We start from the raw sequence: 18,608 nt of genomic DNA on the forward strand, positions 1-18,608 counted from the left end.
AACAAACCTGCACATTTACCCTTGAATCTAAAATGAAAGTTGAAATTGTAATAAAATTAAAGTTAAAAGAAAAAAAAAGAAATATTTCATGAAGGGCTCCAAAGGTTGTGTATCCACTTATTTGACCAATGACTGTGGAAGTCTACCCCACAAGGGTAGAGGGAAATTCCTTAAGGAAGAGATCTTGGAAAAATAATAGTCACCTCAACACAGCGTTGCTTGTAACTTCTGTAATCAGGGCATTGTGAGTTAGTGGCTCTTTTAATTTCTGTTTGCGTTAGTCCAGCAGAGATTAGACTGGTATTTCCCTTAGGCCTCTAGCAATCATCTGCTTTTGGGTGAAGCCTTGAGCCTGCACAGATATTGCAGATATGCAGCTCTTGTCATTTTGATATCTTACTCATTTGAGACTTCACTGAAGAGATGCTTAGAAAATGAGATTAATGTTTACAGTGATTATGATTTGTCATTAATTGTAAAAGAAATGACATGGGATCTTTATATCTTGTTTTAGATGAACTAATAGTCCTTTATTTTCTGAGTGTGGTTTTTATGTAAACATGGAAAAGTATTTGTTTAGCCCTTTTCTCTTTTCCTTTTCATGCTAAGTTTCTTAAAAGCCTTGAGCCACATTCTTTGCCTTTACTTCTTGTGCACTTTTCTACCTTTTGTGAGGTAACATCTGTTCCTACAGCTCCCTCATCAGCAGCTCCTAATCGTTAGTAAATCTTTGGGCATGTTTCATCATTATCTTATTTGACCGCACTGCTGCATATGACACTGTTCATCTCTTTATTCTTTAAACTGCTGAATACCTTTGTCTTAGTTCTGGCATAGTTCAGAATTTAGTCAGTCCTGATTGCTTTAGCAAACATATCACAGACTGGTGCTTAAATAACAGAGACTTATTTCTCACAGTTCTGTAGGCTGGGATTTCCAAGATAGAGATATCAACCCCCTTGGTGTCCGGTGCAAGCCTGCTTCCTGGTTTGTCAATAGTCATCTACTTACTGTGTCCTCACATGGCCCTGAGCAGTGGCAAAGAAGCAAGCTGTCGCCTATCTCTTCTTATAAGGGTACTAATCCCATCATGAGGGCTCCACCCCATTACCTAATCACCTCACAAAGGCTCTGCCTCTTTATAGTGTCCTATTGAGGGTTAGGGTTTCAACATACGAATTTTGGGGGCCTAAACATGCAGTTCATACATCTATAAATATATACCTTAGCAATCAAGTTCATTATTAAAAAAAGAAAAGAAAATATATATACACATTAGGTTTCTGATCATTCTAGTCTGCTGGTTTTCCCACCTCTATGCCTACCGCTTTTCTCTCTCTTTTGTGTATTATTTTTTCCTTGTCCTTAAATGTGTCCTACTGCAGTGTATGTTCCTGTTTTTATGAGCCCTATATATTCAGTTCTATGTTTGCAGTCCTGATTGCCTGTGTCTCATATCCATGTATCCAGCTGCCCCAGACATTTCCCAGTGGCTGTCTCAGAAGCACCTTAAACCAAACGTAAAAACTGGGCTCGTTATTTCCTGCTCTTCCTTCTCTTATTCCTGTATTCCGTATCACAGTAAGCCATTCATAATTGGCAAAAGCTTTGACTCCTCTGTTTCATTTCCCCATATCCAACCAAATCTTTTTTATTTTCTTATTGTCTTTGGAATGTTTTAGTGTTCTTTTTCCTCATTGCCATTCCTTTGGTTTAAACTGCCTTCATCTCTGACTTCAATTATTGCAACATCTTTAACTGGTTTTCCTGCTTTCTGTCTTGCTATTCTATAACACTTTTTTACTTTCCAGAATGAGTTGATTAGAGTCACATCTGATAATGTCACTTCCCTGCTTTTAAAGTACTTTGATGGCTCCACAGTCCCCTCAGCTTGAAGCTGTCACTCTTTAATGTAGCTAACAAGACACTTTATAATTTTGCCACAGCTTCCGTTTTGGATCTCATCTCTTTGCCATATGTTCTTTGTATTCTTTATTTAATCTATTTAATCATAATGAATTAATTTAATTTCTCTCAATCTAACCTATCTCCTAACTAAGTTTAGACTTGGTTTTCTCTCTAGAATGTTTCTCCTTTGAATTTTCTCCTTGTTCCTCTTCTCAGGTAACTCCTAGTAATTTTTCAGATCTCAGTTAAGATAGTTCTTTCAGAATTGAAGTGTAATTATAACAGTAATTATATGCTGTATCCAAGTGGGATTTATCCCAGGGATGTAAGCTTGATTAGACCTCTGAAAGTCAGTTACTGTGATGTGTCAGTCATATCAACAGAGTAAAAAACAAAAACCATATGATTATTTAAATAGATCCAGAAAAAAGCGTTTGACAAAATCATCACCTTTTTTTTTTTTAAGTAAAAATACTTAACAAACTAGGAATAGAAGGGACTTCCTCAAGTTAATAAAGGGCTTCTATGAAAACCCCACAGCTCACATCATACTTAATGGTAAAAGACTATGTTTTCTTTCTCCCTAAGATCATCCACAAAACGAGGATATCTGCTTTTTGCCATTTCATTCAACATTTTAGTGGAGTTCTAGCCTGGGCATTTGAGCAAGAGAAAGAAATGAAACATATCTAGATTGGAAAGCAAGGTATAAAATTATCCGTATTTGCAGATGACATTATCTTATATATAGAAAATCCTAAGGAATCCACAAAAAAACTACTAGAATTAATAGATGAGTTCAGCAAAATTGCAGGGTACTGGATCAGTATAAAAAATCAGTATGCAAAAAATTGTATTTTTATATATGAGCAATCCCAAAATGAAGTTAATAAAATAGTACTATTCATAATAGCACCAGAAATTTAACAAAAGAAGTACAAAACTTAAACTCTGAAAACTACAAAATATTATTAAAAGAAATGAGAAAACAGATATTCATTTATCACGACACTTAAAAAAAAATGGAGCTAGGGTCTTGCTGTGTTGCCCAGGCTGGTCTTAAACTTCTGACCTCAAGCAGTCCTCCCACACTGACCTCCTGAAGTGCTGGGATTACAGGCATTCACCACCATATTCAGCTCTGATCATAGTATTTAACATTGTTAAGATGGAATTATTCCCCGGACTGACGTACACATTGAGCATAATACCTATCAGAATCCCAGCTGACTTCTATAGAGATTGACAGGATGTTTTATTAATTTATATAAAATTACAAAGGACCAAGAATAGCCAAAACAAGCCTGAAAAAGAGCAAATTTGGAGGACTCATACTTCCTGGTTTCAAAACTTACTATAAAGCAACGCTAATCAATACAGTATGGTACTGGCACAAAGATAGATGTAATACATCAATGGAGTTGAACTGAGAGTCTAGAAATAAACCCATATACCTATCATCAACTGATTTACAGCTGGGATGCTGTAAACAACGTGGAAAGAATAGTTTTTTCAACAAATGGTACTAGTGCAACTGTGCAGCTACCTGAGAGAGAATGAAAGTTTGGCTTTTGCTTCACGCCATGTGCAAAATGAATTCAAAATGGGTCAAAGACCTAAAAAGAGCTAAAACTGTAATTCTCTTAGAAGAAAACAGGGGTAAATCTTCACGACCTTGGATTTAGCAAATGACGGTTAGATATAACACCAAAAGCATGAGCAATAAAGGAAAAAACAGGTAAATTGGACTGCATCAAAATAGAAACTTTTGTGCTTCAAAGGCCCATCAAGAAAGTGAAAAAACAGCCCACAGAATGTGAGAAAATATTTGCAGATCACTTACTTGGTAAGGAACTGTATCTACAATATATAAAGAACTTTTAAAACTCAATGGTAGAAGGACAGCCCAATTGAAAAATGAATAAAAAATCTAAATAAACATTTCTGCCAGGAAGATACACAAATAGCTAGTAATACACACATCAATAAAAACTTGACATTATTAGTCATCAGGTAAGTGTAAATCAAAACTACAGTGAAATACGGCTTGACTCCCACTGTGATGCCTAGGATAAAATGTTAGATAATAAGAAGTGAGGATGTGGAGAAATCTAATCTCTCTTATACTGTTGGTGGAAATGTAAAATAGTGCAATGGCTTTGAAGCAGTCTGGCAGTTCCTGGAACAATCGGTTACCATATGATTCAGCAACTCCAAGGCTACATATGTATCCAAGGGAAATGAGTATATGCCTGCAGGAAAACTTGTATGTTTATAGCAGCATTGTTCATAACAGCAAAAAAGTGAAAACCGTTCAAATGTTAGTCAACAAAAGAATGGATAAGTGAAATGTGTTATGTTTATGCAATGAGATATTATTTGACATAAAAAGGAAAGAGATCCTGATACATACTGCAACATGGATGAACCTTGGTAACATGTTCATTGTAAGAAGGCAGTCACAAAAATCTACATAGTCTATGATTCTATTCATGCAGAAGTCCAGGATAGGGAAATCTGTAGAGACACAAAGTGGTTCCTTTGGGCAGGGCAGATAAGGGACTGGGGGAGGTGATAGTCGAACAGTATGGGGTTTCTTTTTGAAGTAATGAAATTTTTCAAGTTGACTATGTGGTGATAGTTATACATTTATGGGTATATTATAAGCCACTGAATTACACACTGTAAATGGATTGTATAATCTGTAAATTGTATCTCAATAAAAGTATTTAAAAGAATGAAGTACTATTCTGGCATAGTCTCATTGGACCTGTTACTTACTTTTTATATTATTATTTCTTTGAATATACCATTTATTTGTGTGACTTGTCTAGTAAAGTACAGAGTCTCAAGAATATTTTCAATACTCTTGGTATTACATACTGTAGATAAGATGTGCTTCCTGCAGGCTTAGCAAAATAAAAAACATGGCATAAAATACATAGTCGCATGTTGCTTAATGTGGGGATGCATTCTGAGAAATGTTTTATTAGGTGATATTGTCACTGTGCAAATATCATACAGAGTGTACTTACACAAACCTAGGTTGTGTAGCGTAACTACACACCTAGGCTTTATGCTGTAGCCTGTGGCTCCTAGGCCATAAACTGTACACCATGTGACCATACTAAATACTGTAGGCATTTGTAACACAATGGCGTTTGTGTATCTAAACATAGAAAGGGTACAGTAAAAATTTGGTATTATCATCTTATGAGACCATAGAACTACAAACTATTATATGTGGTCTGTCGTTAATGGAAATGTTGTTATGTGGCGTATTGAAAACTCCAGAATCAGAATTAACAGATGTTGAGTTAAATGACTATAAAATATAACTGCTGACTAGGTAAGGTGGACTGTGAGTACAGTGTATTATGTTTGACACGGTGACAGAAGGAACTCCAAAGATAAGAATGCCTGGGAAAAGAGAAGGAGCAATAACTGCTTGGTGACTGATACACTTTGTTCCTGGAATTTAGTAGTGCTCATGCACGGAACCTCACAAATTAGGGGAAGTTTTAGCTACAACTTGTGAAAGAATAAAACATACCAGTACCACATTTTAAAAGCTTCCTATGATAGGTGTGCCTGCCAAAACACGTATGCCCCAGTTTGCAGCATGTCAGCCCATTTTGGTGGGCTTTGCATACCAGCCTGTGCTTTAGGGACTTGTATGTATAAATAATTTACTTATTACACATATTATTTGATTTCAGTGATTTTTTTTTTGCTTATTTTCTAGCATTCAGTAGTTAGTGTTCATGGTTTCATACAAGACATGCTATGTAGCTAGTCTGCCTATCTTTAATAAATAATTTTAGTAACCTCCTTATTTTAGTAAAGAAGGAACAAATTGAACAAATCGAAGGTGTCAAAGTAATGATTTGAGATAAGCACAGTTGGTTCACATGTAAACAGCATTATGAAATGAAATGTTTGACAGATACAGTGAAGAGCAGATCTTAATACATACGTTGAGAAAATGCACCTTGGGTTACAAGAGTCTGTTTAATTACATGTTTGTTTTAAATATCTTTCTTGAAATATATTTTTTACTTGTTAGCTTTAAAAAGTGGTGCTAAGCACATAAAACAAAATGTTAAATTCTGAGCAGCTTTGCTGTCCCCTCTACTCCCACTTTTTAGTTAAGTTGGGAGAAGGCTATGTGACTTCTTAAAATCTTCAAAACAAACCATGAGCCTAAATCAGGCGTCCCCAAACTACAGCCCGCATGCGGCCCCCTGAGGCCATTTATCCGGCCCCCCGCCGCACTTCAGGAAGGGGCACCTCTTTCATTGGTGGTCAGTGAGAGGAGCACAGTATGTGGCAGCCCTCCAACGGTCTGAGGGACAGTGAACTCGCCCCCTGTGTAAAAAGTGTGGGGACGCCTGGCCTAAATGGTCCTTGCAGATCCAGCCTTTATGTTGGTTAGATCTTCAGAGACCTTCACAGAGTTAGTGATAATTTTCTCTACTGGCATCTTACCTATACGTATGGAAAGTACATGAATCAGAAATGGGTTTATATGGTTTTATTTTCTCTAATGAAAAATATAATTATGATATTAAAGCAAAGAGTATAAAATAAAATTGTAAAGATTTAAAACCTTTGGATTTATAATGAAGTATTGAAATAGTCAATTATTTTTATTCTCCAGGTTTTACCAATTCTTGAGATTCTGTATCGTGTTGAAGAAAGGAATTCTCACCATGTGTATATGGCCCTTATAATATTGCTGATCCTTACAGAAGATGATGGCTTCAACAGATCCATTCATGAAGTGGTAAGTTACCAATAATTGGATTAGAGTTAGAGTCACAGAACAGACATGTCCCTATATAAGATTTACTATGGTCTTTGCATTTCTTTCTGGTAGATATTCCTGTGAGAATCTGCATTAGGAATGATATGTCTTTCTTCAGATTTATGAAGCAGTGCTTTTTTTTTCCCCTCAGAATGACTATTAAACACTATTAAAAACTCTCTCAAAATGGTTCTTTAGTAATTGATACAAATGTTTTTGCTGATACTGGGTTCATTTTTTCTTAAGCATTTTATTTTTGCTTTTTCATTTTGGCAGAAATGGTCAAACAGGTTTGCTTCATGCATATGGAATTAGAGAAGAAAATGAGAGTAAAAGGGGAGTTTGAGAAATCCATTGTTTTATTTACATTTTTTAAAGAACATAACAATTTAACTCTTTAAATTTTGGTCTTACTGGAGAGTTTCATTCCCAAATTGGTTTTATCTTCTTTGGCATTTATTTATTTATTTATTTGCATCAAAGTAATACACATGTAGTTTTAAAACTTATATGGAGGGGCTGGGCGCGGTGGCTCAAGCCTGTAATCCCAGCACTTTGGGAGGCCGAGGCAGGTGGATCACGAGGTCAAGAGATCGAGACCATCCTGGTCAACATGGTGAAACCCTGTCTCTACTAAAGGTGCAAAAAATTAGCTGGGCATGGTGGCGCGTGCCTGTAATCCCAGCTACTCCGGAGACTGAGGTAGGAGAATTGCCTGAACCCAGGAGGCGGAGGTTGCGGTGAGCTGAGATCGCGCCATTGCACTCCAGCCTAGGTAACGAGCGAAACTCCAACTCAAAAAAAAAAAAAAAAAAAAAAAAAACTTATATGGAGATATGAGGTTTTAATGAAAAATAACAGACTCATGTTCACCCTATTTCTGATTCCCGTTCCCCTAAGGCAGATGCTTTCAGTTCTGTCCATGTTTCTAAATAACATACTCATATTGTGATTTTTTTTGATTTTTCAGTTTTAGATATTAACTATTGTTGTCCTAAGATGGAAGATGGTCACAGGTTCTTCCTGCATACCACCTGTGTTCGCTCTGGGTTCCCAGCACTGCTTGCCGGCACACAGACTTTTTCCTTTTTCCATCTTATTAGCATTTTTTGTTAACTCAGTTTTTACATTATTATTTTTGATGTTATTTTAGTTCAACTGTGTACTATAGGATAATTGCATTTCCTTTCTTGAACATGTTTTACTATTTCTGTAGCACATCATTGCCCTGTTTTTTTTTTTTATTTGTGTACCAATCACTGATTTGACCCCCAATACTTCAACAGAACTGAAAATTTGCTCAAAATATATTTAAACTTACTGAGTTTTCTTTTTGGACTCCTGTCTTTCCTGGGGCAGCTGGTGGCCCTGATTGATCTGTTCATCTGTAGGAGTAAGCACTAAGAAGTCAGTTGGAAGTTCTGTGTGTGGACAGGGCTGACTTACTGTGCCTTGCTGAGCATAGTCTCTTTCTCTGGGACTCTGTCCCTATAGGCTATTGTTTTGGGTTGATTGTTTCTCAGAATTCTTCCCGTCTCCTTGCTGGGGTCTGTAGGAAAAGGGGGCAGGGACAGGGCTTTCACTCTTTATAAGAGTACAGACACTTTGCTTTCTCCTCATTTTCAGTAGGGCTTTTATATTATCTTTACCCTTCTCTCATGTTCCCTTAAATCATGTTTTTGCCTCTTACATAATATGACCATAACTTCAACTAAGATATAAGGAATCTTGAGCATTGTGGAAAGAGTACAAAACATACAAATTTATTTTTTGTGTGTACATTTAAGTTGATGTTTTGATGTATTCATACATATACATAGAAAATTGGCTACTATAGTCAAGTAAATTAACATATCTGTCATCTCACACAGTTACCCCCTTTATTGTTTGTGGCAAGAGCAATGATACTCTTCTTTGGCAAAAATTCCGAATATGATATCATTAACTATAGTCCTCATATTATGTGTACATTAGATCTCTAGACTTCGTCCTATATATCTGCAACTTTGACCCGAATCTCCCCATTTCCCCATTTCCACCCCCTGGTTCCGATTGTTATATCCTCTATCTCTGTGTATTTGACTTTTGAAAAAGATACTCCACATATATGTGAGATCGTGAAGATTTTTTTCCTTTGGTTTATTTCACTTAGAATAATATCCTCCAGGTTTACCTGTGTTTTGCCAAATGTCAAAGTCTCCTTTTTTAAGGCTGAACAATATTCCTTTGTTTATACAACCATGCACTACTTAACAATTGGGAAGCATTGTGAGAAATGCATTGTTAGGTGGTTCTATCATTATGCGAACAACATAGAGTGTGCTTACACAGCCAAGATAGTGTAGCCTACTGCACAACTAGGCTGTGTGGTATAGCCTGTTGCTCCTGGCCACGAACCAGTACAGCATTGTTACTGTATACTGTAAGCAGTTGTAACACAATGTTAAGTATTTGTTTATCTAAGCATAGAAAAGCTACCGGAAAAATACAGTATGAAAGATTTTAAAAGGCACACCTGTATAGGGCACGTCCATGAATTGAACTGGAAGTGGTACTGATTGTATCAATGAGTGAGTGGTGAGTAAATGTGAGGGACCAGGACATTACTGTACACTACTGTAGACTTTATAAATACTGGACATGTCAGGTACACTACATTTATAGAAAATGTTTTTCTTTAATAGTCAGTTACCTTTGGCTTACTGGAACTTTTTTACTTGATAAAGTCACCACAAACTTATGAATAGTGTGTTGTGCTGCAATGGCTACAACATCTAGTGATAGGAATTTTGTTGTAATCATCTGGAACCATCTTTGTATATGTAGTCTGGCATTGACCAGAACATTGTTATGTGGCAAATGACTGTACGTGCATTTTCTTTATCCATTTCTCTGTTGATGGACTCTCTGGCTGTGTCCATGTCTTGGATATTCTGAATAGTGCTCCAGTGAACTTGGGAGTGCAGCTATCTTTATGAGGTGGTGATTTCATTTTCCTTACGCCCAGAAGAGTAATTGTGAGATGATACTTTAGTTCTATTTTTAATTTCTTTAATAATCTATGTATTGTCTCTCACTGTGGTGGCTGAAATCTGCATTTCCATTAACAGTGTGCAAGGGTTCCGTTTCCTGCACCCTGTCCCATACGTGTTATCTCTTGTCTTTTTCATAATAACCATCGCACTGGTGTGATGGTTTTGATTTGCATTTCCCTGAGAATTAGCGATTTTGAGAACATTTTCATATATTTGTTGACCTTATTTATGTATCTTTTGGAAGAATGTCTATTCGGATCCTTTGCCCATTTTTTAATGTGGTTATTTGTTTTTCTGCTGTTGAGTTGTGTGAGTTCTTTATATATTTTAGATATTAGCTCTTTATCAGATACATGGTTTGCAGATATTTTATATCAATTCAGAGGCTGCCTTTTCATTTTGCTAATTATTTCCTTTGCTGTGCAGAACTTTTAGTTTAATATAGTCCCATGAATTCAATTTTGTTTTTGTAGCCTCACCTTTTGGTGGAAATATAGACATTGCTTTGTTCTTGTTTTCAGTAAATACTATGAGAAATAACATTTTCATTGATTTACTCAACTTTTTAAATACAACTTTTAATAAGGAATTAAAAACGAGTATGAGTTTTAAAAACATTTTAAAATTGAAGTATAATATGCATGTAAAGCACACACATTTTAAAGGAAAACTAGTGAAAATTACATTCTATATTTGTGTTACCACCCAGATCAAGATATTGAATATTTCTAGTATAATAGATGATGCCCTTATGCCCTTCCCAGATCAATACCCCAACCCAACCAGAGTTAATTGTTATCTTGACTTCCGCCTCAATATATTAGGTTTTGCCTTTTTAAAAATTACTGTGCATTTTCTTATATTGGCTTCTTTTGTTCAGAATAGTGTTGGTGAGGTTCATTTATGTTATTGCATCATTAGTGTGTTCTTCTATATTGTTATGTGCTATTCTTTTGTGTGAATATGCCATAGTATATACATATCCATTATTTTGTTGTGGGCATTCTTTTTTTTTCAGTTTTATGCTATTTTTAATACAGCTGTGTACATTTCAAATTGCATTTTCATGGACAAATACACTCATTTCTCTTGAGTATAGAAGTAATAGAATTGCTGGATCCCTTTCTGTCTGGCGACAGCCATCAGGTAAGCCAAGATGGGTGCATGCAAGTACATCCAGGAGCTATGGAGGAAGAAGCAGTTTGATGTCATGTGCTTTCCTCTGAGGGTCGGCTGCTGGCAGTACTGCCCAATCTCTGCTCTCCACAGGGCCCACTGCCCCACGTGGCCTGATAAAGCACGCCAACTGTGCTACAAGGCCAAGCAAGGTTATGTTATATATAGGATTCGTGTTTGCCATGGTGGCCCAAAACGCCCAGCTCCTAAGGGTGCATCTTATGGCAACCCTGTCCATCATGGTGTTAACCAGCTAAAGTTTGCTCAAAGCCTTCAGCCTGTTGCAGAGGAGCAAGCTGGATGCCACTGTGGGACTCTTAAGAGTCCTGAATTCTTACTGGGTTCGTGAAGATTCTACATATAAACTTTTTGAGGTTATTCTCATTGATCCATTCCATAAAGCTATCAGAAGAAATCTTGACACCCAATGGATCACCAAACCAGTCCACAAGCACAGGGAGATGAGTGGGCTGACATCTGTAGGCCAAACGAGCTGCAGCCTTGGAAAGGGCCATTAAGTTCTACCACACTGTTGGTGGTTCTCGCCAGGCAGCTTGTAGAAGGTGCAATACTCTCCAGCTCCACCATTACCACTAATATAAGTAAAGTTTGTAAAATTCATACCTAATAAACAATTTAGGACAGTCATGTTTGCCTACAGGTGTTATTTTTCTGTTAAAACTAGTCTGCAGATTGTTTCATCAATGCTTTGTCCAATTAAGAAAATTAAAGTGTAATAATGTTTGAAGACAGTAAGTGATGGTGTATCTTGTTTCTAATAAGATAAACGTTTTTGTCTTTGCTTTATCTTATTAGGAAGTTATATGTCAGTGTATAAAACATACTGTGTGGTATAATAGGCTTAAAATAAGTTTTTAAAAAGAGAAATACTGAAACTAGTCCTGTAGATTTGTCTGGTGCATGTGATGAAACCTGCAGCTTTATTGGGGTGATGGCAATGCCCTGTTGGTTTACTTTCAAGTGGCTGGGTTTTTTTTTAGTTTGGCAGGTACAGGCTTTTTACATTGGGCTTTGCTTTAGAAATTGTAAGGTAGGAGGAGGACATCTTAACTATGTCATGATTATATTTAGAAAATTATGGGCACAAATCTGGGTTAGCCTGAATAATATTGCCTCAGTCTCCACAGTACCATTTTAATTTCATGTAAAAGGTGAAAGCTCCTGGTTCAGTGCCTTGGCTTCATGGCATTCAATGATTAGTGGTAGTGCTATTAACACTGGTATGTTTTGAAATTGAATGTTAGATAAAATTATTAGTCTTAATGTTGGTAAGCTGGCAATCAGTGCCAGCGGGGGAACCTGGTGAGCCAGTGTCCATTAGATAAATACATTTCAAGTGTGAGCTTAGAAGTCAACCTTAAAATACTTAACTGTCACACTATTTTGTGATCCTTATGAATCCCTTCAGTCAACATTAATGGGGAAAGCAGTTGACTATAAATACCTCATTCTTCGTCTAGTCAGCCTTAAAAACATCTTGGGTTACCCACTCTTCCCACTCCCATAGGCTGTAGACAAAGCGTACCTGTGCATGGTTTCCAGCTGTGTTTTCTGCAGTTATTTCTCTTGTTTCTGGCCAAACTACCCTAAAAATCTTTACCATTCCCCAAGGTTGGGCCATCACTTGTGCGCCCACTTTCACAGTAAGTATACCACCCTTTTGCATCTCTGTTTGCATCATGTCTTCCAGGAGACTAGGCTACTGTTTTCCAAGGTGAATTTGAGTGAAAAGGAAATGTAGACAAGGAATTGCTCAGTTCTGAATTTGGACTTCGCTGATATAATTTAAATGCTCATTTCTCTGAACCAGTTTTCTCCTGTCTTCTCTAGGGGTTTCAGAAGGCTCAGTTAATTTATTTCCAAGTACTCATAGCAAGTTCATAAAAGTTCTTGAGACCTAAATTTCTTCTCAAAAAAAGAGAAGATCTTAAGTCATACATTTTGATTGTGTAGAGGTTGTTCAACTAAAGGAATAAATGTCTATTAAACTTAAAAAAGAAGTACTGGATCATAAGACAGGTGTGTATTTAAGAGATACTAGTAAAACTGAAGCTGTATATACCCCACAAATCTGCAATTTCCCTTTAAGGTTCACTAGGAAGACTCTCACATGTTTACATGGAGAAGTCGTTTCCATTAATGCTCATCACAGCATTGCCTATGATCTTGAAAATGCTTAGAACATGCAAAGTAAAACAATCAGAGTACTGGCTGTATCAGAGTAAGACAAGGAAATGCAAATTGGTGCACAGTGGGGGTTCACTGAGATCTGTAAAGTTTTATTTGCCCCAGCAACAGCAATAACAAAATAATCAGAACAAGAAGTAACCACACAAAAAAGTTTGCAGCAAAGATGACAAAAATGTTAATTTTTGGCATAATTCATGTGTGAGTATACTTTTTATTGTGCTATTTTCTATATTTTTCTATATCCTTGTTATATTCTATAATTAAAACACTTTCAAGTTAGCAGAAAATTTTGTATTAAAATTAAACTTCACTGACTGCCAAAACGGGGTTGGTAGGATAGGGCAAGTTCAGTTCACATTCAAGTTCAGTTCCATAGGATTTCAGGATATTTTAGATGACATTTCAACTTCAAATATTGAAACACTTGTTCTTTTTCTCTAGAATCTGACTTTCTTGTTGATCTTCATTTATTTTGATTCCTGCCTTTTCCATATGTAATAGTAGAAAAGAGTATGTTCAAATGTTTTTCCAAGTTTCTTTACATCAAATCATAACCTAATTGCCTATGAAATACACATTGTTATCTCATTTTGATTGGAATTTGCATTTTCTAATAGCCGGTGATACAGAGAACTTATTTTCAATGTGCTTTTTATGTGCTTATGAATTTTTTTGCCATTGTTTTAAATTATCCTTTTTATTTTGAAATAATTGTGGATTCACAGGCAGTTTTAAGAAAAATAAGAGAGACCTCATATCCCCTTAAACTAGTTTTTCCCAGCGGCAGATATCATTGTAAAACTGTACTACAATATCACAGCCAAGATATTTGATACTTTTGTTTGTTTGTTCGAGACGCGGTCTTGCTTTGTTGGCCAGGCCAGAGTGTAGTGGTGCCATCTCAGCTCACTGCAACCTCCGCCTCCTGGGTTCAAGCACTTCTCATGCGCCGCCTCCCAAGTAGCTGGGACTACAGGCACACGCCACCATGCCTGGCTAATTTTTGTATTTTTTCTTTTTTTTTTTTTTTTTGAGACGGAGTTTCGCTCTTGTTACCCAGGCTGGAGTGCAATGGCGCGATCTCGGCTCACCGCAACCTCCGCCTCCTGGGTTCAGGCAATTCTACTGCCTCAGCCTCCTGAGTAGCTGGGATTACAGGCACACGCCACCATGCCCAGCTAATTTTTTGTATTTTTAGTAGAGACGGGGTTTCACCATGTTGACCAGGATGGTCTCGATCTCTTGACCTCGTGATCCACCCGCCTCGGCCTCCCAAAGTGCTGGGATTACAGGCTTGAGCCACCGCGCCCGGCCAATTTTTGTATTTTTAGTAAAGACAGGGATGTTTCGCCATGTTGGTCAGGCTGGTTTTGAACTCCTGACCTCAAGTGATCTACCTGCCTTGACCTCCCAAAGTGCCGAGATTGCAGGTGTGAGCCACCACGCCCAGCCTGATATTGATACTTTTAAAGGTGTAGAACATTTCTATCATCACAGAAGTATTTCCCTCATCTTGTTCTTGAATAGCCATACCCCCAGTTAAAAACTAGGCTTATTATTGAGTTGTAAGAATTCTTTATTCTGGATCACTTGCTTTTTATATTCTAGTTTGTTAATGTAGTTAATTAAACTATTATTTGTTGAATATCAAATCAACTTTGCATTCAGGGATAAACTGTACTTGGATATGATATGTTTTTAAATGTAATTTCATATACAGTCTGGTTAAGTTTCAGACTTTGTGTTTTCTGAGGAATTTGTACATTTCTTTTAAGGTAATAAATACACTCTTACTACCTAAAAAATTTTTAATGTCTATACTTGCCATAGAGATATTACCCCTCATTCTTCATGCTGATCATGTGTCTATCTCTTCTTCATCTTTCAAACTTTTTTAAAAGGTAGGAAAAAAAACTTTTAAGAACTCTTGATTCCATTGAGTTTTTCCTCTCTTTTTTTGTTTTCTATTTCAATTATTTCTGCTCTTTGTTATAATTTCCTTTCTCTTGCTCAGTTGAGCCTCAACCTGCTTTTTTTTTTCCTCAAAGTTTCTTAAGGTAAAAGCTTAGACTTTTTTAAAGTTGAGACAGAGTCTCTCTCTTGGCACCCAGGCTGGAGTGCAGTGGCACAATCACTGCTCACTGTAGTCTCAATTTCCTGGGTTCAGGTGATCCTCCCACCTCCACCTCCTGAGTAGCTGGGACTGCAGGCATATGCCACCACACCTGGCTAATTTTTGTTTTTGTGGAGACAGGTTTTGCCATGTTGCCCATGCTGTCCTCAAACTCCTGGGCTCAAATGATTTGCCTACCTCAGCCTCCCAAAGTTCTGTGATTACAGGCATGAGCCACCATGCCAGGCCTTCATTATATAAATATATTTTAAAATATTCTTATATGGTGAAGAAAAGAGAGTTTGGAAAGCTAAGATATTAGAATCATTTTTAGTTATTTTAAATCCATGTTGCAGCTATTGAAAGAATCAGTGTATTTCTTAATGAGAAATATGAGGACATTATTAATTCCACACTTCTTTTCATCTCTTTCTTCCACTTTTTTGTTAGAGTGATTGATTGATTGATTTTTGAGACAGAGTCCCATTCTGTTGCCCAGGTTGGAGTGCAGTGGCACAGTTTTGGCTCACTGCAACCTCCACCTCCCCAGTTTACGCAATTCTCATGCCTCAGCCTCCTGAGTAGCTGGGATTACAGGCAAGTGCTACCACACCTGGCTAATTGTTTTTATAGGTTATTCAAAACTTATAGCATTTCCATTCTGTTTTGTAACTCAGATTGCCAAAATTACGTAACACTGGTTTTGTTGAATGTATTGTCTACCATCAGCCCATTTACCATAGTTTCTCTATTCCTGAGTTCTTTATTTATATTCATCTTCTTCTGTATGTCTGGCTTTTGTTTTCAGTTATTCACAGAGTATTTCTGTGGTGGTTTTATTCACCGTCTCATGTTTGAAAATGTCTAAAGGTTTTCATTTTCTCTCCCACACCTCTTTCCACTATTTAGTTGGAAGAAGAAACAAATAAATAAACCTACCAAACTTGTTTCTCTCTCTAGATTTGAGAATTTTCATCGGAATTTTCAGAATTTTGTTAGTTTTTCCAAGGGACTGCTGCAAGGTAAGGCAGGATTCAGTCAAGCGTGTGCCTCTTGACCCTGCCGTAGGCTTTTCTCCTTTATCATCAGTCATAGACCCCAGTACACCTGTGACTTGTGTGCTTGGGCTCATAGAAGCATTTTTTTTTTTTTTAACCACGTTACCATTGGACAGCCTGTGATTTATGGCACATATATTGTTTAGTGAGATTGTGTAAAGGACTGTATCTACGTTGTCCACTCCCATATGGGCTTGAGATTAGTATATTTGGTATTACTAATTCATGTACCACCTCTCACACCTGTGGGAACAGTTCAATGAATTTTAAGACAGTCACTTCTTTAGTATAGCTCCTAGTTTTTACTTGCTAGATAAGTCATGTGCTTTTATTCTGTCTCCAGATTATAGAGGTGTGGTAGACTCTGAGGATATTAAGTTTGTTCTCTATTCTGTTTGTTCAATGTACTACTCTTCTAAGGCAAAACTTTAAAATTGTGATTTCACCGTTTGTACCTATTTTCATGCCTAGAGATGTGACGCATTTATTGCTTTTTGTATAGACATGGTTATACCTAACACAAAGTATTCCATAGAAAAATGGGCAAAATAATAGAAAAACAGAATAGAGACCCTGAACAATAGTCATTCATAAAGGTCGTTCAACCTGATACTTCATCAGGATTATGCCATATAAAGCAACTGAAATATTCTGTGCCAATCAGAGTAGCAAAAATAACAAAGTCTGAGGTATCAAGAGTTGGTGATGTTTTTATTACTATGGGATTGATGAAAGAAAAAAGAATTGGTGAGGATATGGAGAAAAAGGACTCTCATATGCTGGTAGTGGGAGTATAAATTGGTAGAACCACTTTTGAGAGCAATTTGTCCTCTCATATTCCTCAAATTATGTACAGAAATAACTACTCCATCTCTCAGAAGTTCCATTTCAGGGATTATGTCCTAGGAAGAACTTCTTCATAGACCCCAAGGACATATTTGAAAGAATTTTCATTGTAGCATTGCTAGTTATATTTAGAAATTGAATACAGCTCCATTAATGTGAGAGCAGCTAATGTAAATGAAGCAACTAGAATGAATGCATAAAGCTACATGTGTTGATAGTAATAAAACTCAACAAACAAGTTCATCCAATTTGAGAATAGTGGCTGACTGTGCGGAGGGAGGTTATCAGCGTAGAACAATGAGGGGGTGTCAGGTACTTTAGAAGCAAGAATACTAACGTTCAGTAAATCTAGGTGATTAATACAGTGGGGGTCTCTATATCAGGCTAATCAATCAAACTTTCTATCCTGATAGAAGTCTTCTGTGACTGCACTGTACACTATGCTTACACTTGAAATGTAGCTAGTATGGTTGAGGAATCTTGTTTTACTTTTATTAAATTTTAATGTAAATATCCACTTGTGGCTGGTGCCACTATGTTGGACACTGCTGCTCTGTGCTTTTCAGTGTGTTAACATAGTTAATAGTAACTATACATTTATTTTTAAAAGAAGATACTCAATGATTTGGCAATGCTGCTTCCCAGTAAATTCTTACAGATGTACTTATGAAGTCATGTGCAGGTATTTTTGCTTTCAAAATCTGTATGATACCTGAACTTAGGTAAATGTCTGAGGTTAGTTAGAATATGGAGAGTAAGGAATTCTTTCTTTCTCTCTCTTTCATATAGTGAGATTTAGAATAGTGATCTGAATTGTAACATTGTTTTAAATAGGAAAACAACTGGAAATAACCTAAATTTCCATTAATAGAAGAATGGATTTTTTTAAAATGTGGCCTACTAATATGGTGCTCTAGAGTAGTTACATGGAATGAATGAAGTCGACTTGGTTATAGAGGTGATATTCAAATGATTTAACTACTCGTAGTGTGGATGGCACCGACACCGGCCAGTAAGAATGGATGTGGACCATAGTCCTTTGTTCTCTGCTGTATATTACCTGGGGGACTGGCTTGCAGCAACAGCTATTTACTAACTAGTATTGAGTATTGCATTTTTAAAAATAACTAGTACCATCAGACAGGCATAGCTGGTGAATATTCTCCTTATATGTATCAATATAGGAGGGTCACAAAAACATAGTGAAAAAAGTAAAATGCAAACAAACCAGATGTGTGTTAGTTTCTTAGAGCTACTGTAACTGAGCACCACAGTTACTGAGTACTGCTGATGTAAATGAAAGATAGTTGGTGGCTTCCAGAGTTGTCTGAGTACCACAGCTAAGTGACTCCTAATGACAGAAATTTATTGTGTTCTGGAGCCTGAAAGTCCAAAGTCAAGGTGTCAGTGGGGCTGTGCTCTCTCTGAAGGCTCTAGGGGAAGACGCTTTCTTG

The 18,608-nt window shown here is 36.8% G+C and overlaps 1 protein-coding gene and 1 pseudogene across 4 annotated transcripts in view; both read left to right on the forward strand.

The window, feature by feature from the left end:
• The window catches only part of DYM (dymeclin), a 439,715-nt gene that overhangs the window by 192,339 nt on the left and 228,768 nt on the right, over positions 1-18,608 (forward strand). For all 4 annotated transcript variants that reach the window (XM_010336841.3, XM_074383488.1, XM_010336842.3 and 1 more), the window contains exon 11: positions 6,569-6,694. In XM_010336841.3, coding sequence (XP_010335143.2) covers positions 6,569-6,694 — 126 coding nt within the window. The remainder of the gene's footprint in view (positions 1-6,568; positions 6,695-18,608) is intronic.
• LOC141580779 (large ribosomal subunit protein eL15-like) lies at positions 6,701-14,797 on the forward strand (annotated as a pseudogene).

Source organism: Saimiri boliviensis, chromosome 13 (assembly GCF_048565385.1).
Source record: "Saimiri boliviensis isolate mSaiBol1 chromosome 13, mSaiBol1.pri, whole genome shotgun sequence".
In the NCBI taxonomy this organism is placed as follows: Eukaryota; Metazoa; Chordata; class Mammalia; order Primates; family Cebidae; genus Saimiri; species Saimiri boliviensis.